The 25887-nt window shown below is 39.3% G+C and overlaps 2 protein-coding genes across 7 annotated transcripts in view; both read left to right on the plus strand.

Moving 5' to 3' along the window:
• LOC131246501 (uncharacterized) overlaps positions 1 to 19466 on the plus strand; it is a 63554-nt gene extending 44088 nt beyond the window's left edge. For 2 of the 3 annotated variants that reach the window (XM_058246708.1, XM_058246700.1), the window contains one exon: positions 18679 to 19465. In XM_058246708.1, the coding sequence (XP_058102691.1) occupies positions 18679 to 18708 (30 nt within the window). In that variant the 3' untranslated portion in view covers positions 18709 to 19465. Of the gene's footprint in view, positions 1 to 18678 lie in introns of all 3 variants that reach the window. The other variant, XM_058246716.1, reaches the window with a different exon arrangement.
• On the plus strand, positions 5260 to 8468 carry LOC131246519 (uncharacterized). 4 transcript variants are annotated; one of them, XR_009171413.1, is made up of 3 exons: positions 5260 to 5396; positions 7378 to 7874; positions 7980 to 8468. XR_009171413.1 is itself a non-coding variant. In XM_058246737.1 (3 exons), the coding sequence occupies exons 2-3, from the start codon at positions 7396 to 7398 to the stop codon at positions 8238 to 8240; spliced, it is 762 nt and encodes a 253-aa protein (XP_058102720.1). In that variant the 5' UTR covers positions 5260 to 5396; positions 7378 to 7395; the 3' UTR covers positions 8241 to 8468. The 4 variants fall into 4 exon arrangements, 3 of the variants coding, with proteins under 3 accessions (XP_058102720.1, XP_058102711.1, XP_058102729.1); XM_058246737.1 differs by having other exon boundaries at positions 7378 to 7733; positions 7817 to 8468; XM_058246746.1 differs by lacking the exon at positions 5260 to 5396 and having other exon boundaries at positions 6965 to 7733; positions 7817 to 7874.
• Positions 19467 to 25887: the final 6421 nt, after the last annotated feature.

Below are 25887 nucleotides of genomic sequence, written 5' to 3' on the forward strand. Positions count from 1 at the left end.
CCATGGCCTAGTGGGCTATACACCAAGCCCAACACATAAGCAACATGGTGGGCCCTCAAGTAGGGTTTGGGCCCAACCATAAAGATCATGAGTCCACATATTATTGTGGGCCTAATGGGCAGCCGTTATTCCAACCACGTGGTCAAATTCTTATGTTTGAAACAAGTTGGGCCTCACATCTTGGCCTAAATATGGGGTTAATTTAATGGGCGACCAAGGGCCCAACTACTTGAGTATTTTGGCCCATAAAACCCATCATAATAGTATGTTAAATATTGGCCCAAAGGTCAGGGGCATATCATGGAAGTTTTAGGACAATAGGCCTAGGAAACCCAACATATAACTATGAATATTATTCCAATAAAAACCCAATTTAAGTGGGCCTTAAGAGTGCATTAATTAAGCTCAAAACCTAATTAAAAATAGGGCAAGATATGTGTAAAATATCCCTAAATCTGGTGGGCCATGCTACCCCAAAACATGCATTTATGGGCAACCACTTCGAGCCTAGTGCTGAAATTCTAGCCCACCCACTATCTGGGCTTGCTGGAAATTCAATAATAATAATTAATTTATATATTTACTTAAATCTCTGGTGACTCACACATGTCACAGAAGGTTCCACTAGATGAAAGGAGTGGATAAAACACATAAATCAGGTGGGCCATGCTGCTGGATTGGACGTCCAGCAGCAGCCCATAGGCCCAGGCGTCCCATGTGGGCGGTCCAAGGGGCTGGGACGGTTGCCCCATAAACACATTAAAGTGGGTCCCACATGTGGACGTCTCACATGGAAGATGGGCCACACACATGGGGTCTACCATGTGGAGGATGGCATGGATAAAACATACATCATAATGGGCCTTAAGAGGATGGACGACTAGCCTATGGCTGGACGCCGCCCTGCTGGAACGTCCAGCTGTGGACTGCCATCCCAGCAGCCATACTCCACTTTTTGAGGTGAAAGTGGTGACTCACATACCCAAGATGGGTCCCAACAGGATGGGCCACAAGATGGGCTACTAGGGAAGGCATAAACCCAAGCAATTCATGAAGAAAACTCAAGGACAACAAGGTAGGGATTTAAAAATTCTATTGCACAAAACATTGCTGTCCATACAATGTACACCCCAAAAAGTGGGCCCAAACTTTATCTAGGAGGGGAGGGATGAGTGGTTAACATTTTTTCCATAAAATACAGCAAGGTGGGGTCCACAAAAGTGGCCCACCACACCAAGAATCAAACTGATTTCTGTGTTTCTCCTCCATTCATTAGGGTTGGACGGTCCAACAAGGTGGACCGTCCACCCCTATGGGCCTCCTTTTTAAGTGTCAATTGCATGGGCAATCTGAGGTGTGGTCCATTACACTTCAAGGTGGGGTCCACTCTTCAAAAAAACACCCCATAACAAGAAGAAAAATGGTGGAAATCATGGACCAAACCCAAGCCAAACATCAACTACAATAGTCCATACAAACAGTCCAGATTTCTGGACAGCTATATATGACTGGACATACCAGCCCATAACTAGGTATATAGAGCAAATAAAAAGAGGAGTGGCCTTCCTTAGTGGGCCCCACACATGTCCAGATCAAGAAATTAAGTCGGGACACTTGCATGCATCAAATAAGGTAGCCAAAAATCATAAAATGGGTGGTAGGGGCGTCCCACCATTGCTAGATTTTCTGGACGTCCCAAGCCCACCAAGTGGGCCACACATAACATCATTCACAAATAAGAGAAAAGGGAGAGAGAAGAACAATCCGGCCATGGGGATAGGGCCCGCCACTAATGAGCCCTCTCAAGAAACAATCTCACCCATACAACTACATTGATTTACATCTACAACATAAAACTAACACACACATGGTTTATAATTACAACGGATGGTTGGGATGCCGTCCCAACATGATGTTAAGGTCTAGATGACCTTAGAATGGTGTAGATCAGGACATACATTATGATGGGGTCCATGGAGAATGGCTTCATCATGGAACATTGCATGCATGTAGAATGGGCTAAAGGCCACATCCATGGGATCAAATGGGATCCCCACTATGGATTGATGGGTCCCACATGTTCCAATCATGAAGAAATAAGAAGATCATGAGGAAGGAAAGAAATCAGCAAGATATAGTCACCCACATTCAAGTCAAGCTCTCAGCCTTTCACACCATATAGATCTTGGTCCAAGGAAGGGGGTTTAATGGTTAAGATGAGTTTTTAAGGGTTGGATTTAAGGGATTTTAGAGCTTTGAGGGCTGGAGAAATGAAGGATTATGGGACGTTGGGAGAGGGATTTGCTAGCAATGGAGAGAATGAGAAGGAGGGAGAGAGATAAAGAGAGAGAGTGTAATGAATAGTTTCTAAGAAAAAGAAAAACAATAATTACCTATGGGAGGAGAAAACAAAGTTTTAAGGTAAAGTAGGCTTTTGGGTGGTGTGTGTGGGGTGGGTAGTGTTAGCTATGAAAATTTGGTGGTATGTATAGTGTTGCATTGGAACTTGTGATAAGAGGAGTGGGGGTCCACATGCATTATACTTAAGTGGGTCACATGATTAAGGGTCATATAATGAAAGTGCACAACTTTTGATCTATATATCGGATGGACACACAAGATGCGTCATTGGAACCGTAACGACGATGCGAACAAGATGACATAGGTCTCGGGTCAATCCGAGTCGAGTCAACATGATCGGACTTAAAGATGACCACAAAAACTATCCTAGGGTCGCAAGTCGTCGAAATTCGACCGGTAAGACCGTGGGATCAAGAGAAATGAAATACATACCTACACACACATGCACACGCAGGAAATCGGGTCGAGTCTTACAATATGGAACAAAAATCTACTTAAATAAAAACTCTTAGCCCGAAATAGTGATGTAGAGCTGGTCACAGACACTTTCATGTCCAAGATGGACCAGAGAAGGCCCAATTGGAGGCGGAGGTCATCCGGACCGTCAGAACCTTACAATAGGCATATCTCGCAAATTGAAATGAGTGACTCGACGTATCATATATGATTTTGGGGTAGAAGAAGCTACTTTAGCCAACTAACTTGGCATACCCACACCAAATTTGCGAGATTCCATCAGATTGATGGTCAAAAATCAATTTTATTTCTGTTTGTACTATTTATAGTAATTTTTAGTTTGATTATAACTCTTCATCCTTTGAGATTTGGGAGTTGTGTCCAACATGAAAAGTGTTTAGAAAAATTAGGAGAATAACTTGGTTAAGCTAAATAGGATACGTACTATAAATAGTAAATTTACTATTTATAGTAAGTTACTAATTTTAGGGAGTTTAAGTTGGAGTCTAATGCCGCTGAAACTTCTTCCAAGTTTGGTATCACTATTTAAAGGGTTGTAAATTCATTTTTATCATCAATTAATGAAACTTTGAATTTATTTCTATTCTTTCCTTTTTTCCTCTTGGATTCGAGGAATCTCTGTGAGGTGTCTAGAGAAGCTCCATGGATTTAGAGTAGTTATCCTTGAGGAAGATGGTGATCAACCTCATCACGTTCATCCCTACGTCAAATAGGTGGTCCAAAATGATTCTAGAGATCTAAACAGAATCCACAAAACTTACCTCTGGCAGAGAAGAAACATTGCAGTGATAAGAAACTCTAAAAATTGAGGAGAAAAAAGAAATTAAAATAAAACTCTAACCATTTCTTCTCTTTCTTTGATGGTGGATATAACAACAATGTGGCTCTTCAAAATGTAGTTTCTTATGTACTGGATAATGGTTGCCCTTATAAGAAAGAGAGAGGAGAGGAATACGCTGGGAGAATGGAGACGATTGGGTACTACCTTCACCAAGGATGCAGTTAGAGACTAACAATCTATCATGGGTTTTGTTGGGCTCTCCGTGATCTATATGTTTTATCCATGCCATCCATCTATTTGGATAAATTATTTTAGGGTTGAAAGCTCAAGTGAACCACACCACATGAAGCAGTGGGGATTTAAAGCCTACCATTTAAAGTAGTTTTGGATCAAGTTGATATTTATGTTTTCCCTTCGTACAAGTCTGTATGACCTTATGAACAGGCTGGATTGTAAATAAACATCATGATGGGCCCTATGGTGTTTTCAACGGTAAGATTCCAATCCCCATCGCTTAATGTGGCGTGGTCCACTAGAGCCTTTGACATGCCTCCTTTTAAGGATAACGTCCTTAAATAATATATCAAAATAAATAAACAGCGTGGATCAATTATATAGGTCATATTATGGTGGGAAGCAGATTCTGTCCTGCCCTTGTCTAGACCCCAATTCATCTAGGCAGCACTCGGTGGGGTTCATCACGATGTATGGGTTTTATTCATGCCATTCTTCTATTTTGGAGGATTATTTTAGAATACGAATCTAAAAATAAGCTAAGACTAAAGGCTCACTTGGAGCTCAGAGTAGACTAAAGGTTAACCATTAGAAATTTCCTGGAAGCCACAAAAGTTTTGGCTCAAGCTGATATTTATGATTTCTCTTCATCCTAAGTATTTATCAAGAGCTACAAAAGTTTTGTCTCGAGCTGATATTTATGATTTCCCTTCATCCTAAGACTATTTGACCTTATAAATAGTTTGTATGATAATTAAACATGGTAAGTCACAAGAAAGTTTCAAAGGTGGGCTTCATTGTCCCCACCGCTTCCTATGGTATGGTCCCTTGAACCTTGAATCTACTTTATTTTTGGTTCATGTCCTAAAATAATCTTCCAAAAGGGATGAATGGTGTGGATAAAATCCACAATCCATACATGTCTCACGTAGTGTTGCTTAGATGAATTGGACCCCAAGTGGGGGTAAGACGCAATCCGCTTCTGTCCCACTGTGTGGTACCCGATCCGGCCGCTTTCCAACGGATGAGAATGAAAGGGTAAAAATATCTTTTTAACCCTAGCTTATATAAGTTAGGAGGAATGATTTCATAAATGTAAGATTTTATGAAATCTTGCAGTAAAACTAATATCTAAGATGAATTTTTGTATAAAATTTCAACCTGAAATCAGAAAATGTTCCTCGCGACCAATCATAGACACATTTTGTTGTTTCAATATGTGCAAGTAAGGCTAATGGTTAGGTGATCCAAACCGTTCATACGGTGGGACTGACCATGGATAGCTCATGCACCCAAGATTTAAGCTCCTGGACGAATAATCTTAGACTGTCGTTGGTTGAATAAAAACAACGGCTGTAATGATTCTTCAACGTGGGAGACTTTCGGTGCACGCACCGTTTTTTATTGGGATTAATGACTCGTAGTAAATACCCCAACTTGCGAGCTAGGGTTGGTATGATTTTGGATAATATCATCCAAGTTTCTTCCTCTCAAATCCCGACCGACTCTGGTTGATCAAAGGATTCCATTTCCACGGGCAAAGGTACGGACATTTCTATCTGCTCTTTCCCTCTTTCTTTATATTGTTTCAGGCTCCTCTTACTTTATTTGAGCTGATTCTTTCTTCATTTTGAAGTATGATTGGCTGATTTTCTTACTCAAATGGACCAATTTATATGATAGAAAAGCATTATAAATATAATATGGAACGAAATCATCTCAACCATACCTGGCAGGGGTTATAATTGAATCAGCATCACCCTCTCAATTGAGCGTATATAAATATGATATGATAGATATTGGTTTGGTTTTAGATCTTCCTTAATTCTATGGATTGATTGATTTTGTTGAGCCATTTCACTTATTTGGAAGGATTTGCTCATTTCCTGTGATAGATGAAGATTGATGTATGATTCAATGGATTGTGTGGTCCACAAGATCCATCAAACTCTTTCCAGATTTTTTCCAAACACGCAGGATCTTGTGATGATGCATCCTGAGTTTCCAGATGTTCACAACTCATGTGGTTTATATAAGAGAAATGTGTAATTTACTATCAAGATTTTATATAAGAAATTTTCATAGCATGTGTTGATACTGGTAGACTCATACCCTTTGCCTTTCTTGTCTTATTTCTCTTCTTGCTTTAATAAATTTGCCTTACTAAAAGGGGTTTGTTGCTGTCATTCACATTTAGGCTAGTAGACTATAAGGACACTTCTATAGTTTTTTTTTTTTTTTTTTTTAAAATTTAAAAAAAAAAAAACATTTTTCTATTTTTGCATCTATTGATGGTTTTCTGAATATTGGAATAAGATCTAGGGTGCATTCTGATCCAGATCTGATCTGATTTCTCCCATTTAGATCCAAATCATGTGGTTTTGGTACCATGGATTCTTTATCCAAGGATATGTATATAAAATCCATGGTTATTCATTAGAACTGCCTCATGGTTGACGATTTAGACTGTTGTTCTATGACCATATATAGTTGATGGCCCTTTCCCTAAAGTTTCAATTTGATGATGATGACCCCTTGGTTGGTGATCCCTATGGTAAGCCAGAGTCCTAAGACCGATGGGTACTTGAACCTGATCAAGTTCAGGTCTACGCCAACAAAGGATGGTACTTGGACCTGAACCTGGTCTTCATATGACCTCGACCTGAACCCGATCCCCTTGGCTGGGGGTCCGGGTCAAGTACACTAGGACCCTACCTGAATCCCCACTATGGCTCTACTCCCATTGAATAATCCTATCCATAGGATAGGTAAGCCTTTTCTTAATGTGGACCATTGGCAAAGCTATCTATCTGCGACACGCTGTTTGACAGTTTAAATAATCCAACAGAAGTGATTCCTGTGGTAGACCATGATCATAATGGCTCACCATATTAGTGAAAGGTGTGTCCAACCTGCATTTTTTGCTAGATCAAGCATCATATGATACTTTCATTTATGGAGGGGCTTGGAATGAGAGGATGCACAGTAACCTAAGCCATCTGATTGTACAAGTGAGGCCCGTGATTCTAATTAAGATAGTGATTTTGGTCAACTATGCTTGGACCATGCCCCAAATATCTTTAGGATTGGACAATTCTAACAACTATGCTTGGACCATGCCCCAGATATCTTTAGGATTGGACAATTCTAACTCTTAAATAGGTGGCCTGCAGACAGATAGTGCATGAGAAAACAATGCAGCTACTGCCCATATTTGGTAGGAAAAGAACTAAAGGTTGGATTACTAAGATTTTCTAGTCTGGGAAATTTTTGGGGCATGGTTCGTCTGTGGTGTCTCAGGCATAGGAGATCCCTGTTCTTGAAAACCAAATCATGCTCCTTGTTTGTTCAAATAAGTAGACAAGGAAATTATGATATAATTACAAGACAACTGATGTAAGATCAAATGGAAAACAAATAAGTATTCAAGAATATAGGTCTTTTGTTTTGCAAACATGAATGTAAAATTTTTTGTTCTTGGGTTCCTTCTGCATAACAATAGTTTTCCTGTTATACATTTTCAGTTCTTTATAGCGCATTTGATGTCTACGAACAAGGTGGTGCTACTCTGTAGATTAGGAGGCGAATTCATTTGGGAATCCAGTAACGTTTATTACAAGGGTGGCACAAACCGGATAGTTCATGTTGATCGAGCAATCAATTACCTCAATCTTTTATGCAAAGTGTGTGGGATTTGCAAGTTGACCGACATTAGCAGCATCCAATATAAATATCCTGGTCTAGATTTGGATTCACTTGTGTTGATTGAGAATGATGACGATATATCAAATATGATGAATGCATTTCCTCAAAGTAACGAGCCCATTCATCTCTTTATCTTGTGTGCCCAAAACCCTTTAATCCCCGTTGCAATCCCCAGGTACTTCACTACAAATTTATTCTTTTTCTTAGTTATGTAGTTAACTGGTTCTTCCTCTCTTGTGACTAACTTTGTTCCTTCAGTAATCTGATGCAGAATGCTGATACTGGAAGTGCTCAAGCATCATTGCAGGATTTACATGTAGGTTATAAAGCACTTGCATCTTCTTTGCATAATGTTGATGCCAATAACCATGATGTTCCAAGTGCATCAAATGATTTGAATAATCCTATCAACAACACGCAGAAAGTGATGCTGGATTTAAAAGAAGGCCAAGAATTTGAAGATGTAAATGCTTTCCATAAGGCTTTAAAGGAGTATGCCAAACGTTCAAATTTCCAATATAAGCGAACAAGGTCGGGCGGTGGCCATTTTCAGGCGAAATGCATTAAAGATGATTGCTTATGGTGTATACGTGCATGTAAGCTTCTTGACAAGCCTATATTCAAGATAAAATTCTTGAAGGGAAACCATACTTGTAATGTTGCAAATAAGCCAACAATGTGATGCCGACATCAGTGGTGCACCCTTCAGAGTGTATCAGAGGAGGAGGCATCGTCGATAGGTACTCTGGAGTGGAGGAGTTGATGTGGATGGACGTCGGGTCCATCAGACTCATTTTTTAACGCGCTATGAGTGTAGGAGCGGCATGACTGCACCCTGACTGCAGGCCCATGGGGGACGGATTTTACACCCTGTCGCGTAGGTGTTTTTGAGTGTTGGCGGTTTTTTTTTTAAAAAAAAAAATTATTAAGGGCTTTAGTGCACTTTATTTTTTCATCTTTTTGTTATTTTCCTTGTTTTTAGTGACTTTAGTGTACTTTTACTTTTTCCATGGCTTATATATATATACTGCAAGAAACTCTTTTTTTAATTATTATTGAATGAATAAAAATTTGTATGCTTTCTTTTTCTTTTATCAAAGAGATTAAGGTTTCAGGATTGACCCTTGAATGTTGAGGATTCCACTCGGTTTCCAGATTTTGAGTTCTTTCCATATCTTCGAGGTACAGGAAAAGGTAAGAATCAACATTCTTCTTTTATTTAATGCCCTAAAATTCGTACTCCATCTTATCTCGAACTCATCTCACTTTTTCATTTCTTTCGTTCATATCTGGATATTCCTTTTTAGTTTGAATGGAAAAGACGGATGACTAGTCAGTATAATTGGATCCCAATTTGACTGTGGATTGACTTATGCTAGATTTGGAATATCCTCATATCCCTAGGTCCTCCCTTTTTATTATTTAGGTTATTCTATGCTAAGGGGCATGATACCAACGGAATGATTTCATCTGTGTTGAGATTTGTTTTATCGACGTGATTGATAATAATTATTGCTTCATTTTATTATTTGAATATCTTCAACCTAATTATACATGCATCTATGGTTAGGTTATTACATGTCCCTGCATTACAATATTAAAACAAAAACGCATCGATAAGCTAGGAGTAAATGGATTGCAACTTTGGTCAAGGATCGATAACGGAAAATTTTGGATTGTACACCCAAAGATATTGTCAATGAGATTAGTCGAGAATACAAGATCAAAGTTATGATAAAGCTTGGAGGGGTAAAGAATTGGCACTTAAAAGAGATGCACTTTGAACTATCTTAGGTTACTTTGTAAGGATATTGAGATGACAAATCTAGGAAGCATGACAAAGCTTAGCAGGTCATCTGATAACTCAGACTTTTTATTGCATACAAAGCTGCAATTTGTGGTTTCAAGAAAGCATGCCGACCAGTTGTGAGGCTTGATCATATGAAGATGAACGGAGAATACCTAGGTGAGTGATTCTTAGCCAATGTCATCGATGCTACCCGCGATGATTTCCTAGTCTCATATGCATTTGTTGACTGGAGAACTGATGAGGACATCGTGCACACGCACGCCCGCACACCACCACCCCTACACACGTATGTATGCACAAGGAGGACCCCACCATCGATCTGCCTAGATGACAACGTTCAGGGAGGGCCTCCTACCTAGAAGACAAGTTTTGGTTCAGAAAAGTGGGCCCGATAGTCAAGAAAAGCCTATCATGGGATCTCATAATTATGGCCCACTCGTCAGATTGATTTCATGTTTTAGGTTTTGTTTATTGTTATTATTTAGAACATTGTGAATAAAAATTTGTATGCTTTCTTTTTCTTTTATCAAAGAGATTAAGGTTTCAGGATTGACCCTTGAATGTTGAGGATTCCACTCGGTTTCCAGATTTTGAGTTCTTTCCATATCTTCGAGCTGCAGAAAAAGGTAAGAATCAACATTCTTCTTTTATTTAATGCCCTAAAATTCGTACTCCATCTTATCTCGAACCCATCTTACTTCTTCATTTATTTCGTTCATATCTGGATATTCCCTTTTGGTTTGAATGGAGAAGACAGATGACTAGTCAATATAATTGGATCCCAATTTGACTGTGGATTGACTTATGGTAGATTTGGGATATCCTCATATCCCTAGGTCCTCCCTTTTTATCATTTAGGTTATTTTATGCTAAGGGGCATGATACCAACGGAATGATTTCATCTGTGTTGAGATTTGTTTTATCAACGTGATTGATAATGGTTATTGCTTCATTTTATTATTTGAATATCTTTAACCTAATTATACATGCATTTATGGTTAGGTCATTACATGTCCCTGCATTACAATGTCAAAAACAAAAATGCATCGACAAGTTAGGAGTAAATGGATTGCAACTTTGGTCAAGGATCGACAACGGAAAAATTTGGATTGTACACCCAAAGATATCGTCAATGAGATTAGTCGAAAATACAAGATCAAAGTTATGATAAAGCTTGGAGGGGTAAAGAATTGACACTCAAAAGAGATGCACTTTGAACTATCTTAGGTTTCTTTGTAAGGATATTGAGATGACAAATCCAGGAAGCACAACAAAGCTTAGCAGGTTATCTGACAACTCAGACTTTTTATTGCATACAAAGTTGCAATTTGTGGTTTCAAGAAAGCATGCTGACCAGTTGTGAGGCTTGATCATATGAAGATGAAAGGAGAATACCCAGGTGAGTGGTTCTTAGCCAGTGCCATTGATGCTACCCGCGATGATTTCCTAGTCTCATATGCATTTGTTGAATGGAGAATTGATGAGGACATCGTGCACACGCATGCCCGCACACCACCACCCCTACGCACGTACGTACGCACAAGGTGGACCCCACCATCGATCTGGCTAGATGACGATGTCCAGGGAAGGCATCCTACCTAGAAGACAAGTTTTTGTTCAGAAAAGTGGGCCCGATAGTAAAAAAAAGCCCATCATGAGATCTCATGATCGTGGCCCACTCGTCGGATTGATTTCATATTTTAGGTTTTGTTTATTGTTATTATTTAGAACATTGTGAACGCTTTAAATTTCTCTGTTTAGTTTTTATTTTGGTTTACTTCATCGCCAAGTAATAGGTTACGCACATGGTGCGAGTTTTGGGGTATAAAATTTTTCCTATAAATAGGCACCCCTTGTAGTTCTTTTGATTCATTGAAGTTAATAAAAAAATTTCTACTTTATTTTTCTTCTCTCTTCGTGAGTTGTGGAAGAATTCAAAACTGGGTGTGAAGCCCTCCCTTTTCGAAGGGCTAACTACCGTGGTGCGAAGCCACATCGATCCCGATTCACCCCCATCTTCCATCATCTTTTTTTCCATCTTCCCCCATCATCTGCACTTTGAATTCGTCCTTTTGTTGCATCAGATTTCTTCATTACAACAGGTTTCCAGATTTCAGCCCACATACGAGCTGAAACTTCAGCGGAGCACCACACACAAACTGTACATCGAATCGAGCTGAGATTTGCGAGTTTTGGAGACCATCCCTGGCTGACTAGGTCCAAGGTGGCCTTTTTCTAAATATTAGACCCCACACACGTGCGACCGGGATCACACGCACGTCTGTCTGGCCATTATTGCTGTCCACACGCGGGATCGTCTTTTGGCTCAAGTTTGTATCCTCTTTTATCCTCTTATAGCCGTTTTTTTATGAATCCTAGCCCTAGATTACGTTTTGCCTAAGTTATTTACCAATTTTCTTACCCTAGGGTTCCCCGAATTGAAATTTCTAAATCCCTTGGATTAGTGACTGATTACTATGCATGCGTGGATGATTATTTCTTATCTTTGAGTATTGTTTGGTTCATAATTTTTATTGATCCAGCCCTATCATGTGTAGGCCTGGACCCGCATAGATTCCTCTTAATTGAATGTTTGGACTTTCATGTGGGATATGGAATTTGTGTAATTGTTTCTGAACTAATGTGATCTTAAGCCTGAAATCTTGCATATCATATTTATTTTTCATATCCTGCATTAAATTTGGTATCAGAGCTTAGAGTTCTTGTAGGGGAATTCACCACATATTTAGGGTTTAGTTTGTTTGAGTCCTTCATGCATTCAGTCCATCATATATAGCTGAATTCTACTAACGGTTTGTAGTCTCCTTCATATAGAGTCTCGTAGGGTCATTTAGTTTTTTAAACACATATATTTGCCATAGCAGGTCCTTAAGATTGAGTTATCCTATGTATGCCCACACGTACGGGTCGTGGTTTTGGTTTGCACCCTACTCTAAACATGGAGTAGCTATAAGAATCAATGGCCCAGTTAGCCCAACAGGTTGAGTCTATGTCTAAGCGCTTGGAACAACGCATAGATCAACGCCTTAACCAATTTGATGATCGCGTTACTCAAATAGAAGCCTCCCTCAGGGCAAACCACACCATTGGGGAAGATGCCCATTCTCAGGCAGGTGGTTAGGAGATTAGACCAAGGAATGGAGGTGGCCAAGGAGTTGGTCATAGGCGTGCACCTGTGCACCCACCCTGTGAGGGACATCATGACCAATAGACCCAGATGCGCAACTTCTCAAGGGAGTTAGAGTAGATGCCCCTACTTTTGATGGCCACTTAGACCCTAAAACTTTTTTTAGATTGGTTGGCAGATATGTACCACTATTTTGAGTGGTATGATATGTCGGATGCTCGACGAGTCCGAGTCGCCAAGATGAAGCTTGTGGGTCAAGAAAAGAGGTTTTGGGCGATAGTTGAGCGAAAAAAGAAAGAGCGAGGGAACTCCCAATAGTGGATTGGGGTGAAATGAAAGAAACGCGGAAAGAGAAGTACCTCCCTTTCTCTTATCGCCTGCGGTTGATTGAAGAGTGGCAATCTCTTCGACAGGGTTCCATGAGTGTTGCTGACTATATTGAGAAATTCGAAGAGTACTTGACCCGCTGTGAGGTTGATGAGGACCTCGTACTCACCTTTGCTCGTTTTAAAACAGGCCTCTGTCCTGACATTAGGAGAGAATTTCTCGATAAAGACATAGACACTATCGAACAGTTGTACCAAGTAGTGTTAGATGTCGAGCAATACCTTAAAGCATCTGTGGAAAGGCGGTTTGACTTTCTCGAATCCGGTGCTAAGGCCAACCCCTCTTGGACTAGACCTAACACGGGATTTCAAAACAAACCTTCCCCTAATGTTCAGCTCAGACCTAAGGATGATAAGTGTAAAGAAATTGTCGGGTCTAGTTTACGTGGAAGTGGGGCTACTAGGTATTTTAGGTGTCAGGGGTTTGGTCATTTTGCTTACCGGTGCGGCACGAAAGAGGGCACCAAAGTACTCCTTATTAATGGGCAAGTAGAAGTAGTGCTCCCAGAGAGTGATAGTGAAGAGGAGGAATATGAGCCAGTCGGAATCCCTAGTGATGAGGAAGAGGGAGCACAAGAGTCTGTGACCCTCGCAATTGTGCGTTGCGCCCTGGCTCAAGCCAAGAACACTGATGACTGGCGCCGCAACACGATCTTCTATACTTATGCAAAAGGTGGGGAAAAGAGCTGTAAGATGATCGTGGATAGTGGTAGTTGTGCTAATGTGGCATCGACTAGCACTGTGAGTCATTTGGGCTTGAAGATGGAAGTCCATCCTCAGCCCTATAGAGTCTCCTAGGTTGATGAAACATCCATTCTAATCTCGCACCGCTGTCTTATCCCTATTCAGTTCGGATCTTATAAAGACACAATTTGTTGTGATGTTGTTCTTATGGATGTGGGCCATATCATTCTGCGTAGGCCGTGGCTCTATGACAGGGATGTGACCATATTTGGTTGTTCAAATATGTGTACGTTCTGGTTTGAGGGCAAGAAGGTCAAGCTAAATCCTCTACCACCCAAGAATATAACTGGAAAAGAGTTCACCACACAGAGTAGTGTGAGCGTCCCAAAAGAAGTGAAGGAGTCGAAGTCCAAGCCCAAACCGCTCCATATTTTGAATGCCAAAGACTTTGAGCGAGTGACGGAGGTGGACTCGATGATATACGCCCTTGTGGTTAGGGAGAGTGTACTAGAGACTAGCATAGAGTTACCCACTGAGGCCATTCAGGTAGTAAATGAGTTTCGTGATGTCTTTCCTGATGATTTACCAAATGAGCTTCCCCCTATGAGGGATATACAACATGCCATTGATTTAATCCCTGGGGCAACTCTACCAAACCTCCCGCATTACAGAATGAACCCGAAGAAGCACGCTAAGTTGAAGAGGCAGATTGATGAACTCCTAGACAAGGGTTTCATTCGAGAGAGCATGAGTCCGTGTGCTATACCCGCCCTTCTTACACCTAAGAAAGATGACACATGGAGGATGTGTGTTGATAGTAGGGCCATCAACAAAATCACAATCAAGTATCGGTTTCCCATACCGCATCTTGATGACGTGCTAGATATGATGGCCAATGCTACTATCTTCTCAGAAATCGACTCAAAAGTGAGTATCACCAAATCCGTATACGCCCTAGTGATGAGTTGAAGATGGCCTTCAAGATGAAGGATGGGCTATATGAGTGGTTAGTTATGCCTTTTGGGTTAACTAATGCCCCAGGCACTTTCATGTGTGTGATGACCCAAGTGTTGAGAGCCTTCATGGGGAAGTTTCTAGTCATATACTTTGATAATATCTTGATTTATAGCATGACTAAGGAGCAACACCTCAACCATTTGAGGCAGGTTTGTGGGATCCTTAGGGCCGAGAAGTTGTACGCCAACCAAAGAAGTGCGCCTTCTTGTTTAGTAGTGTGATCTTCTTAGGTTTTATTGTGTCAGCTGAGGGCGTATCGGCAGATCCTGAGAAGGTCAAGGCCATCGTTAATTGGCCTGAACCCTGCAATATTCATGAGGTGCACAGCTTTCATGGCTTAGCCACTTTTTATAGGCGGTTCATTCGAGGTTTCAATTTCATTGTGGCTCCCATCACGGACTACATAAAAAAGGGAGAGTTTCAATGGACAAAGGCCACCTTGAAGGCCTTCAAGGAGATAAAAGTCAAGATGATCGAAGCTCCAGTCACACGACTTCTAGATTTTCTAAAGCTTTTGAAGTCGCATGTAACACGTCAGGAGTCGGCATAGGAGGAGTACTTAGCCAGGAAGGACACCCTGTCACCTTTTTTAGTGAGAAACTGAATGAGGAGAAGCAAAGATATTCCACCTATGACAAGGAATTCTACGTGGTAGTGCAATCACTACGCTATTGGCGACATTACCTGTTACCACAAGAATTCGTCTTGTTCTCAGATCACGAGGCCTTAAGATACTTGAACTCTCAGAAGAAATTAAGCCCCAGACACACTAAGTGGGTTTAATTCCTTCAGGAGTACACTTTTGTGCTTAAGCACAAGGCCGGTGTAGAGAATGAGCCCGCCGACACATTGAGTCGTCGAGTCGCATTACTCAACTTCATGAGTGTTAAAATTACGGGCCTTGAGCGCATTAAAGAAGAGTATTCTGAGTGTCTGGATTTTGGGGTTGTATATACGTCTTTATTAGAGAGTCCATCAGGAGCTAACAGTGAGTATTTGATTTTGGACGGATATTTGTTTAGGAGTGACCGCTTATGCATACCACGCACCTCCCTTCGCGATTTTCTTGTCTGGGAGTTACATTCAGGGGGGGTCGCGGGTCATTTCGGTCGTGACAAGACCATTGCCCTATTGGAAGATAGATTTCATTAGCCAAGCCTCAAGCGGGACATGGCCAAAATTATAGGGCAATATCGTACTTGTCAACTGGCAAAGCAGAGGAAATAGAATACAAGATTATATACACCTTTGCCAGTCCCATTCATCCCTTAGCAGGACATCAGTATGAACTTCATGCTTGGACTTCCCAAGACTATTCGAAAGCATGACTCCATATTTGTTGTCGTGGACCGTTTCTCTAAAATTGCCCATTTCATTCCTTATTCTAAGACCTCCGACGCCTCTCATGTTGCTAAGTTGTTCTTTAGTGAGGTCGTCAAACTGCATGAGTTACCAAAAACCATAGTGTCTGACCGTGACGTGAGATTCATGAGTTACTTTTGGAAGACACTATGGCACATAAGGAATACTAGGCTCCAATTTTCTTCAGCCTACCACCCTCAGACCGATGGCCAGACTGAGGTGGTTAATAGGAGCCTAGGGAGTTTACTTCGATGTTTAGTGGGGGAGCATACCAGGACATGGGACGCCGTACTACCCATAGCTGAGTTTGCATACAATAGTTCTGTCAATAGGTCCACAGGTCTAAGTCCTTTTGAAGTCGTTACTGGTTATAAGCCTAGGAAGCCTATTGATCTTATCCCCATGCCATTGTCCCATATGCCATCAGATTCTACAGTCTTTTACGCATTACATACATTCATTGCATCAAGAAATCAGACGAAAGATCACTGCTAGTAATGAGCATTACAAATTTTCTTTAGACCTACATAGACGTTTCAAAGAGTTCAATATTGTGGACTCTGTGATGGTCTGCATCAGGCCAGAGTGGTACCCACCAGGGGCCATTCGTAAGTTACACGCACATAGCGCTGGGCCCTTTAAAATTATAAAGCGAAATGGTCTCAATGAGTATGAGGTAGATCTTCCACTTTCTATGGGAATTAGTTTCACATTCAATGTGGAGGATCTAGTTGCTTTTCAAGGACTCACTGATACTTTGTCCGACCCTTCGCCCACCCATCCTGATGCCCCAACCTTACCCTTTGATCAATGGACTTTTCCCAACCTTTCATCCCAGCCTCTGCCTCCTATACCGAGCCTTCACACACCTAGAGAGGAAATAGAGGATATCCTGGACCATGAGATAATTTTCACGTCGGATGGCGGGTTTTAGAAATACCTAGTTAAATGGAAGTCACGCCCAGCTTCAGATAATGCGTGGCTCACTAAGGAGGAGCTTTAAAGACTTGATCCCGACATCCTAGAGTGGTTCAGGAGTTTTATTTCGCCAGTGGCGAAATTTTCGCAGCTGGGGAGAGTTGATGAGGACATCGTGCACATGCACGCCCGCACACCACTACCCCTACGCACGTACGTACGCAGAAGGAGGACCCCACCATCGATCTGACTCGATGATGACGTCTAAGGAGGGCCTCCTAACTAGAAGACAAGTTTTGGTTCAGAAAAGTGGGCCCGATAGTCAAGAAAAACCCATCATGAGATCTCATGATCGTGACCTACTCGTTCGATTGATTTCATATTTTAGATTTTGTTTATTATTATTATTTAGAATATTGTGAACGCTTTAGATTTCTCTGTTTAGTTTTTATTTTAGTTTACTTCATCACCAAGTAATAGGTTGCGCACATGGTGTGAGTTTTGGGGTATAGGATTTTTCCTATAAATAGGCATCCCTTGTAGTTCTTTTGATTCATTAGAGTTAATAAAAAAAATTGCATTATTTTTCTGCTCTTTTCATGAGTTGTGGAAGAATTCAAAAGTGGGTGCGAAGCCCTCCCTTTTCGAAAGGCTAATTACCGTGGTGTGAAGCCACATCAATCCCGATTCACCCCCATCCTCCATCATATTTTTTTCTATCACATCAATCCCAATTTACCCCCATCCTCCATCATATTTTTTTCTATCTTCTCCAACCATCCGTACTTCGAATTCGTCCTTTTATTGCTTTTAATTTCTTCATTACAGCAGGTTTCAAGATTTCGGCTAGCAGGTGAGTTGAAACTTCGGCGGAGCACCACTCACAAACCGTACATCGGATCGAGTTGAGATTTGAGAGTTTTGGAGACTATCTCTAGCCGACCAGGGCCAAGGTGGCCTTTTTCTGAATAGTGGCCCCACACACGTGCGCCAGGATCACACGCACATCCATCTGGCCATTGTTACTGTCCACACTCGGGATCGTCTTTTGGCTCAGGTTTTTATCCTCTTTTATCCTCTCATAGCCATTTTTTCATGAATCGTAGCTCTAGATTACGTTTTTCCTAAGTTATTTGCCAATTTTCTTACCCTAGGGTTCCCCAAATTGAAATTTCTGACCCTTAGATTAAGGACTGGTTACTATGCATGCGTGGATGATTTCTTATCTTTGAGTATTGTTTGGTTCATAATTTTTATTGATCCAACCCTATCATGTGTAGGCCTAGACCCACATAGATTCCCCTTAATTGAATGTTTAGACTTTCATGTGGGATATGGAATTTGTGTAATTGTTTCTGAACTAACATGATCTTAAGCCTGAAATCTCACATATTATATTTAATTTTCATGTCCTGCATCAAGAACATGGAGAGATGGAAATGGTTTTGTGGGGAGTTAACTCGAGTGTTAGAAAGTGTATCTGGATTAACATTTATATGAGATAGGCAAGAAGGGATTCTTGAAGAGGGTAGTGATTTCTTTCCATATGCATGTTATCATTACCATCTTGAGAAGCTGTTTTGTGAAATTCTGCAGAAGTACAAATGAGATGATTTGTTTGATCTTTTTTGGAGTACAACTTTTGCACCACTTCATTCCGAATTTGATGATTACATGCGTCGGATTCAGGGTAAATATAAAGAAGCATGGAATTTTGTAAAGGATATTAATCCTAAGAACTTGGCCACATCTCACTTCAAAGGGAAGTTTTATGTTTGCCACAATCACATTTCAGACTTCATGGTCCCTTGGATGTATGGCGTAAAGAGCTGTGGAAAGCTACCTATCACTTCTATATTGGTAAACTTGTACGTTACAATGACAATGACGGAGAAATTTGATAGAAGTTTTAAAGAAAGTTGAGAGTGGAAGACAATCTTCATCCCTCGTGTTCAAAAAGTTATTTCTAAAGCAGATAAATACTCAGAGCGTTATTCTGTGTCAGGTAGTGCAGCAGAGTTTGAGGTTCTTGTTATAGGTGAAGGGGCATTTAAGGTGGATATTCAAAGAGGAGTAGGTTCTTGTTTATCTTGGCAAAAACATGGGAACCCTTGTTAACATGCTATTGCGGTTATCCCATAGTGGATCTAACATGTGTGACTACTTTGATTACTTCATGGTTGCCGGATACCAAGAGACATTCAGAGGTTATTCATCCATTGACATTTGAGCCTAAGCAGATGAAGAAGAGAAAATATGTAGATTATTAAGCCATTGGGTTCAACCAGGATGATGGCGATGATATTATTGATGTTTTCCACCTGATGAACAGAATTTGTCACACACAACATGGTGGCTCCCACAGTGCTGGCATTGCTAAGGATTCCCGTCTTGGGATGGATGTGCCATGTGTCTTTGGTTCCATTTGGCATGCATCATAAGCATTATGTGGCTAAGAATGATATCAATTTGGTTATTTTATTATGATTACTATTATGAGGATGATGATGATGAATGGTTGACGTTTGGTGTGAACACAAATTTCCATGTCATAAATTAATGATGAACTATGTAAATTAATTTTTTACTTTGTTTTTTTTTTAATAATTAAATTTCTTATGTTAAGAATTTATTAATAAAATTCTACAAATCTATTTAATAATATCAATTAAAACAAAAAAGTGAAAAAACAATCTCCTTGTCAAAAGTATCAGATGGTTAAGATCCCTATCCATGTGATTTTTAAGCTGCCATACATTGCACACAACCCTACGAGCATAGGACTTGCCCCTAAAAACAGAGGACTTGTAAGGAAGCGGCCTTCTTGCTGAAAAGGTAGGTCTCAATGTAGCAGATGGCTAGTGTATGCTACATTTTTATTGGCACAGGTTCTAGCATGTGTCACAACTAAGTGGGCCACATATTTTGAGATGATCTCCTGATTTGAAGTGTACATTTTCTCAACACTAGCTTATAATCACGATTAATGATCCAAATCAATGATTTTTAGAGTTTGAATACAAGCTATTTACACCCAGTTTTGGCACACACTTGTGCACCAATAAGGTTGTGTCACATGTCGGCACTAGGTGCCTAATAATGATCAAAAGCGTACTAGCATTTGAGGATATATTTCACCCCCAATCTTTCAACACATCACCTGCTAAAAGTGAAGTGGCACAGAACCTTATGCATTCTTGCATAAAAAGGCGAAGTGATGAATGCCACGTGGCCCTAATTCGTGTGCCATATATGACCAAGGCAGCATGTTCAACATTTCTATAAAAAGACCCATTGGGGTAAAGATTTTATCACAAATCTGAATATGCTTGGTAAAACCCCCTCACAATCCTTCTATAATGTGTGATATTTATAGAGATGTTCAATGCTCTAGTGGTGATTACGAAAATTTGAGAATGGGATCAACATCTCCACGGCCATGATGCCAAGAGATTTGAAAACAATTTATGATATTCGAAGATCTCTTTAAGCTAGATGGGATGATCAAAGAACAATTGAAAATCGTGACAACTAAAAATCGTAGATTAGCAAGGAAACCCGACTAGGGTTTCATCGCCTCCTAGAAGCCTATAAAATGAGAACATGACGAAGAGCTCTAAGCCCATGCCAAACACAATCAGTCTGTACAACGGAACATTGCTTTTTAATCCTAGTTTAATTTTAGTCCCTTCACTTCTGTCCAGCCATGTTGAAGAACATATGAGCTTAGGTTAGCTTAGATTGCCATTATCCATTGCCATTGCTGCAGTACATTTATTTAACATCTCCAAACTCGACACTCAAGTATCGGTGACTCAAGTTCCAAATTTGAGGGTGTTAACTAATTAATGAATGATTACTCCTTGAAATATACACCCCCCCTCGCCCTTTTTTTTTTTTTTTTTTTTAAAAAAAAAATTTTACATTTAGCAATTCGCATTCACATATACATTAAACAAAAGAGAGATTAAAAAGTGAACTTTGCTATCAGAGTCCAAACATTATATAATCAACTGACATGTCTAACTTATTACAAATTGAAATACATACACGTCCTACTAAGTATAAACCTAAACTACTTGTGGTGAACACTCCAACAGTTCCTCTACATCATAGCTTTGTTCTAGCTCCTGCAATATATGTTGTGTGTTCGAATATTAAAAGGATGAGTGTCCATCTCAGTGAGAAACCCTCCAAAATTTCATACATAACATATTAGTTAGGTATAATTTTTCAAATAGAATTAGCAATTCATAAACATAATATTCACACATATTAATTTTTCTTAAATGCATGAATTCATGAAATATTCTCAGACATAGGGATGCACATTTAGCTCACAATTTAGGGATAAAACCCACCATGCAGAAAAGGATGACTCATAGTGAACTAGTCATCCAACAAAATACCCTACGGTACAACCCATAATGACTAGCCACCTACACTTGAGGTCTTGGTATCAATCCCCAGTGGGGGTTGTTAACATGGAGTGTGTGTACTGACATGGGTGCGTACTAACAAGCTAACCCAAAAAAAAAAAAAAAAGACTAGCCACCTAGTAAATCCCATGAAAAAGACAATCCATAGTGATCTAGTCATATAATAAAATATCTTATGGTACAACCTACAATGACTAGTCACCCAGTAAAATCAACATGCCATGTATGCATAATTGGCCTAATATTTATTAGTTCAATTTACAAAACAAAAGTTATGATAAACCATTCAACTAGTGGCAAAACATGATAATTCAAGTTAATTACCTTTCCATCACATGTCCAAATCTAGACATTTCAAAGCGATTCAACACAACAAGTCGCTTAGGTAATCAAGTCCAATCAAGGACACAATGATGGTTCATCCCACAAACCACATTGGGCACAATGTTTCACAAAAATAGAATTTATAAATCGAATTTTTATAATTTTCCCAAGAAAAAGGCCACAGTTCAAGGTATGATTCCACAAGTGTTACAACCATTCATATCCATTTCCAAACATGAATTGTACCTCCCATAAATTCAATAACGTGGCAATTCAAACCCCACATATAAACCATCTCCCACAAATTAATAATTTACATGAACCGTATCCAATTGCCACTTTCAAATTTGTGTGGCAATTCAAACCACACATATCAACCAACTATCTCCCACAAATTCACAATTTACATGAATCGTATCCAATTGTCACTTTCAAATTTGAGTGATCCCAATTCCACATTTTCATGAATCTAGGCATAATAACATTCAAACACATAACTTAAAGCATGCATGCTAGCATTTAAGTTCGTGTAAGTCATACAAGAACATAGGTATATTCATATGGTATTATGCACACAAGAGTGCTTGTATATAAATCATTCTAAACAAAAGAGTTAAATATATGATTAATGATTTAATTTACTCATATTATTCAATGATAAAAAAAAAAAATTACACATTTGAACATGAATTTCAAGAACTACCCATGATACCACAATTTCAAATTGACAACATAATGCAATTACGAAAACTATTGCTAAATTAAAAATGTTGGGAAAAACTTGAGGGATAAATTATCACCTTTCGAGTGTGTCACGACCTAGCATCGATAGGGCATGAGATCAGGCTTTTGGATCGAATCCTAATAATATTTTCCAAACATTGTACGGTTAGGACAGATGTACTATTTTGATTGAAATAGATCCAAAATTAGAATAGATCTAATGGTTTAGATTTAATTGTGGAACATGAATTTGGAGATTAGAAATCTAATTACATCATGAAAAATAATAATAGAGTAAAAGTAATAACTAATAATAATAATAATAATAATAATAATAATAATAATAATGAGGAATAATATCAATTAATAACATTCTATTAAGAAATAACAATAATAATAATAATAATAACAATAATAATCTAATAAAAAAAGCAATAATAATAATAATAATAATAATAAATAATAATAATAATAATAATAAATAAATATTATAAAAATAATATCTAATATCAATAATAAAATTTAATAATATCTAATAATAACAGCAACAACAAGTAATATTAATAGTAATAATTAATAATAACAAATAAAATAATTGATAAAAACAACTCACCAAGCTTGATAGCCTGGAATCAATTAACCAAAACCAGCCTCGATTCACACCCAGAGGTCTCAACCGAGTTAACTCAGAAATGACTGGACGAGGAAATAGAAGCAACTTAGTCTAATACAGCCACCGATTTAGACCAAAATCTCTGAAACCTAGCCAAGTTACAATAGTTGTTGACTTAGACTTGATTTAGACTAGTATTGTTGAACTAGAAACTCCTACAGATGACTCGACTCAGATTCGAACTAGTGAGAAAACTGAGTTGACTCATCACGACTCGAACTTGACTTCTAGTTACAAATTCTCCTCCCACTGCTCGAATAGAAGAGTTCCCTAAACTAACAGAGCTTTAGACTTACCTCCTGTTGATTGAATCAACATTCTAGTAGCTTCCTCAGGGATGAACAAACCGCCCTCGACTCGGTCAAACTTGGTGCAGCACCACACGACTCTCTCTCTCTCTCTCTCTCTCTCTCTCTCTCTCTCTCTCTCTTTATCCTGTCCTTAAATCTCTCCAATCATAAAGGCGTGTTTGAAGGAGAGCAGGGCTATTTATAGCCACACAAATATATAAAAATTTTGGGTCCAAACAGTTTTAGTGTCAGGTCAACGCTAGACCCAAGTGCAGCACAGGTTCATGTATCATAACTCGATATAGTTTTCATATTAAAGTGTTGTGTTTCTTCTAAGAGATCACTATAGATCAATTTCTAGTTAAATGGCTCACACAAAGAACGATTTTAATCACAGATCAGGGCCCATCCACTAATGTGCAAATTTGGGTTGAAACGGAGAAGATGACTCGGGCTGTAATGACATATTCAAAACAAAGGGTTATTCCTATAGTTTCTTCACACTTGATGGTTTGGATGGGAGCCACAAAGCTTGTGGGACCCACTAATCACAGGGTCAGAAGCAAAAACTCGATGGGTTATGAGTTTTTGAGTTCTGCTTAATAAATTGCAATCCTTGGAGATATCTCACGACAACGCTCATTTAGTTGCAAATGAAGCTTCTAGTCTCTATAACTACTAGGTGGGTTGTCCAAGTGGACCCCACCCATTGGAAGATAGGGAGATGGGCTTGAAAGTTTCAAAATTGTTCATGTTCCAAACAACCTTTCATCTTCCTAAAAAGCCTTTTATCTGTCAATTTTGGAAATGTTCATCTCCTTCTATCGATGACTTTTATGGTGGCATCCCTATATAATGGGTAGAAACCAATGACCAACCGATACAGAATCTCGAGAGGTATTGCAAGAGGGAAGTCAAGTTCCATCACTATCACACAACTTGCAGTGTAGATCTTATTTAAAGGAGAGTGTTCCTTTAAACCTCTTCTTATGTCAGTGAAAGCGGTGTAACTCTCTTCTAATAACGTGAGACACATCCGGGAATATCCAACAACCAAACCTCCATCTTCCACTATCGTTGGATCTAGGAAATTGCTTTGAGTGGCCATTTCCTAGCATTGGTATTAAAGCCATAGAGGTGTGCCTTTATTGCTTACTCAAATTTTCACTATTCAATCTTTCTCTCTTTTTGCATAATTTAGAACTCTATTAACAGGGATCGAAATCCCTGTCCGAATGGGCGAATAACTTTTACTCATAACTGACTATGGCTAGCAAGGTAATTGGTTGATTACTAGTTACAAGCAGATAGAGAAAGAGAGACATGAGATTAAGAACAATATATAGTCATGCCCTCTTCGGATTAATGGTCAACTAGAAATGGTCGTTTTCGACCAAAGCGAATGTTTTTTGGACCAAGATAACCGAATTTTAACCAACATGGTTGATTTTTATGTTTTCAACCAAGATGGTCATTTTTTAAAAAAAAATACCAAAATGGCCGATTTTTATGTTTTCGACCAAGATGGCCGATTTTCAACCAACATGCTCGTTTTTTATGTTTTCGACCAAGATGACCAATTTTTGACCAAGATGGCTGATTTTGGTGTTTTCGACCAAGATGACCAAATTGCGACCAACATGGCCGATTTTGATATTTTCAACAAACATGGTTGTTTTTGTCGATTTCGCCTAAAATATTAGTTTTTGAACAGATTGGCTTTTTTCGACCAAACTAATTTGCTTGACCATGCAAAAGCAATAACCATAGGTTGCAGTATCGACGGTACATGTAGAAATCAGTAAATACTATTATAGATTAGGGGGTAGTAGGTTTCTAATGCGCTAGTTGCCCTGGACTCCCTGTAAGTTTTTTAATGTTAATAATGTACGACCGACCCACTACAGTCTCGTTATGAATATTCGATCCCAGTATATTAATAAATAATAAAGGATTACAATGCATTTATAGAAGCATACAATGGATAATAATATTAAAACGACCATTCAAAGGCTACGACTGAAGTTTGGTTCAATTAAAGAGTCGGCCCATGCCGGCTCCACCTTATTAAGTACAAAAGAGTTTTTGCTCACCCAGAATACAAGAAAGAAAAGTATAAAAGAAGATGCCCTATCAAGGCCTCAAGCCCGCCTTCTGATGGTTTAAGAAACGCTTTCTGACATCATTTATCCTCACTAGTGTCTCTCATCTAAGCCTTCCGAGTAGGCACTTTTATTAGTGCACTAATTTATGCACCCTATTTGTCAATCACGTGAGTCCTTGTGTTATGCAGTCAATTGAGCCCTTGAAAGCTGAAGACCGAATATACAAGTGAAAGTGGAGCATCAAGGAGAAAAGAAAATGGTGCCTTGGTGACCCTAACCCTTGACCCAAAACAACATAAACTTCTAGATGATCTTAAACCCAATAGGTAAAATCTTTATTGATTATCCCTTAAGCCATAAGAGCCTAATTGACCACCCTTAGCTTTCCTGTGACATTAATTATCTAGTGATAGTCTCAATATTTGATAATCATATTGATTAACCTATAAA

Source organism: Magnolia sinica, chromosome 1 (assembly GCF_029962835.1).
Source record: "Magnolia sinica isolate HGM2019 chromosome 1, MsV1, whole genome shotgun sequence".
Lineage (NCBI taxonomy): Eukaryota > Viridiplantae > Streptophyta > Magnoliopsida > Magnoliales > Magnoliaceae > Magnolia > Magnolia sinica.

What these genes read in the sequence shown, in the direction of transcription:
- LOC131246519 (XM_058246728.1), top strand. Translation starts at nt 7,309, where the DNA reads ATGAATGTAAAATTTTTTGTTCTTGGGTTCCTTCTGCATAACAATAGT. An exon ending in ATCCCCGTTGCAATCCCCAG is followed by an intron (nt 7,734 to 7,816) that starts GTACTTCACTAC and finishes TTGTTCCTTCAG; the next exon opens with TAATCTGATGCAGAATGCTG.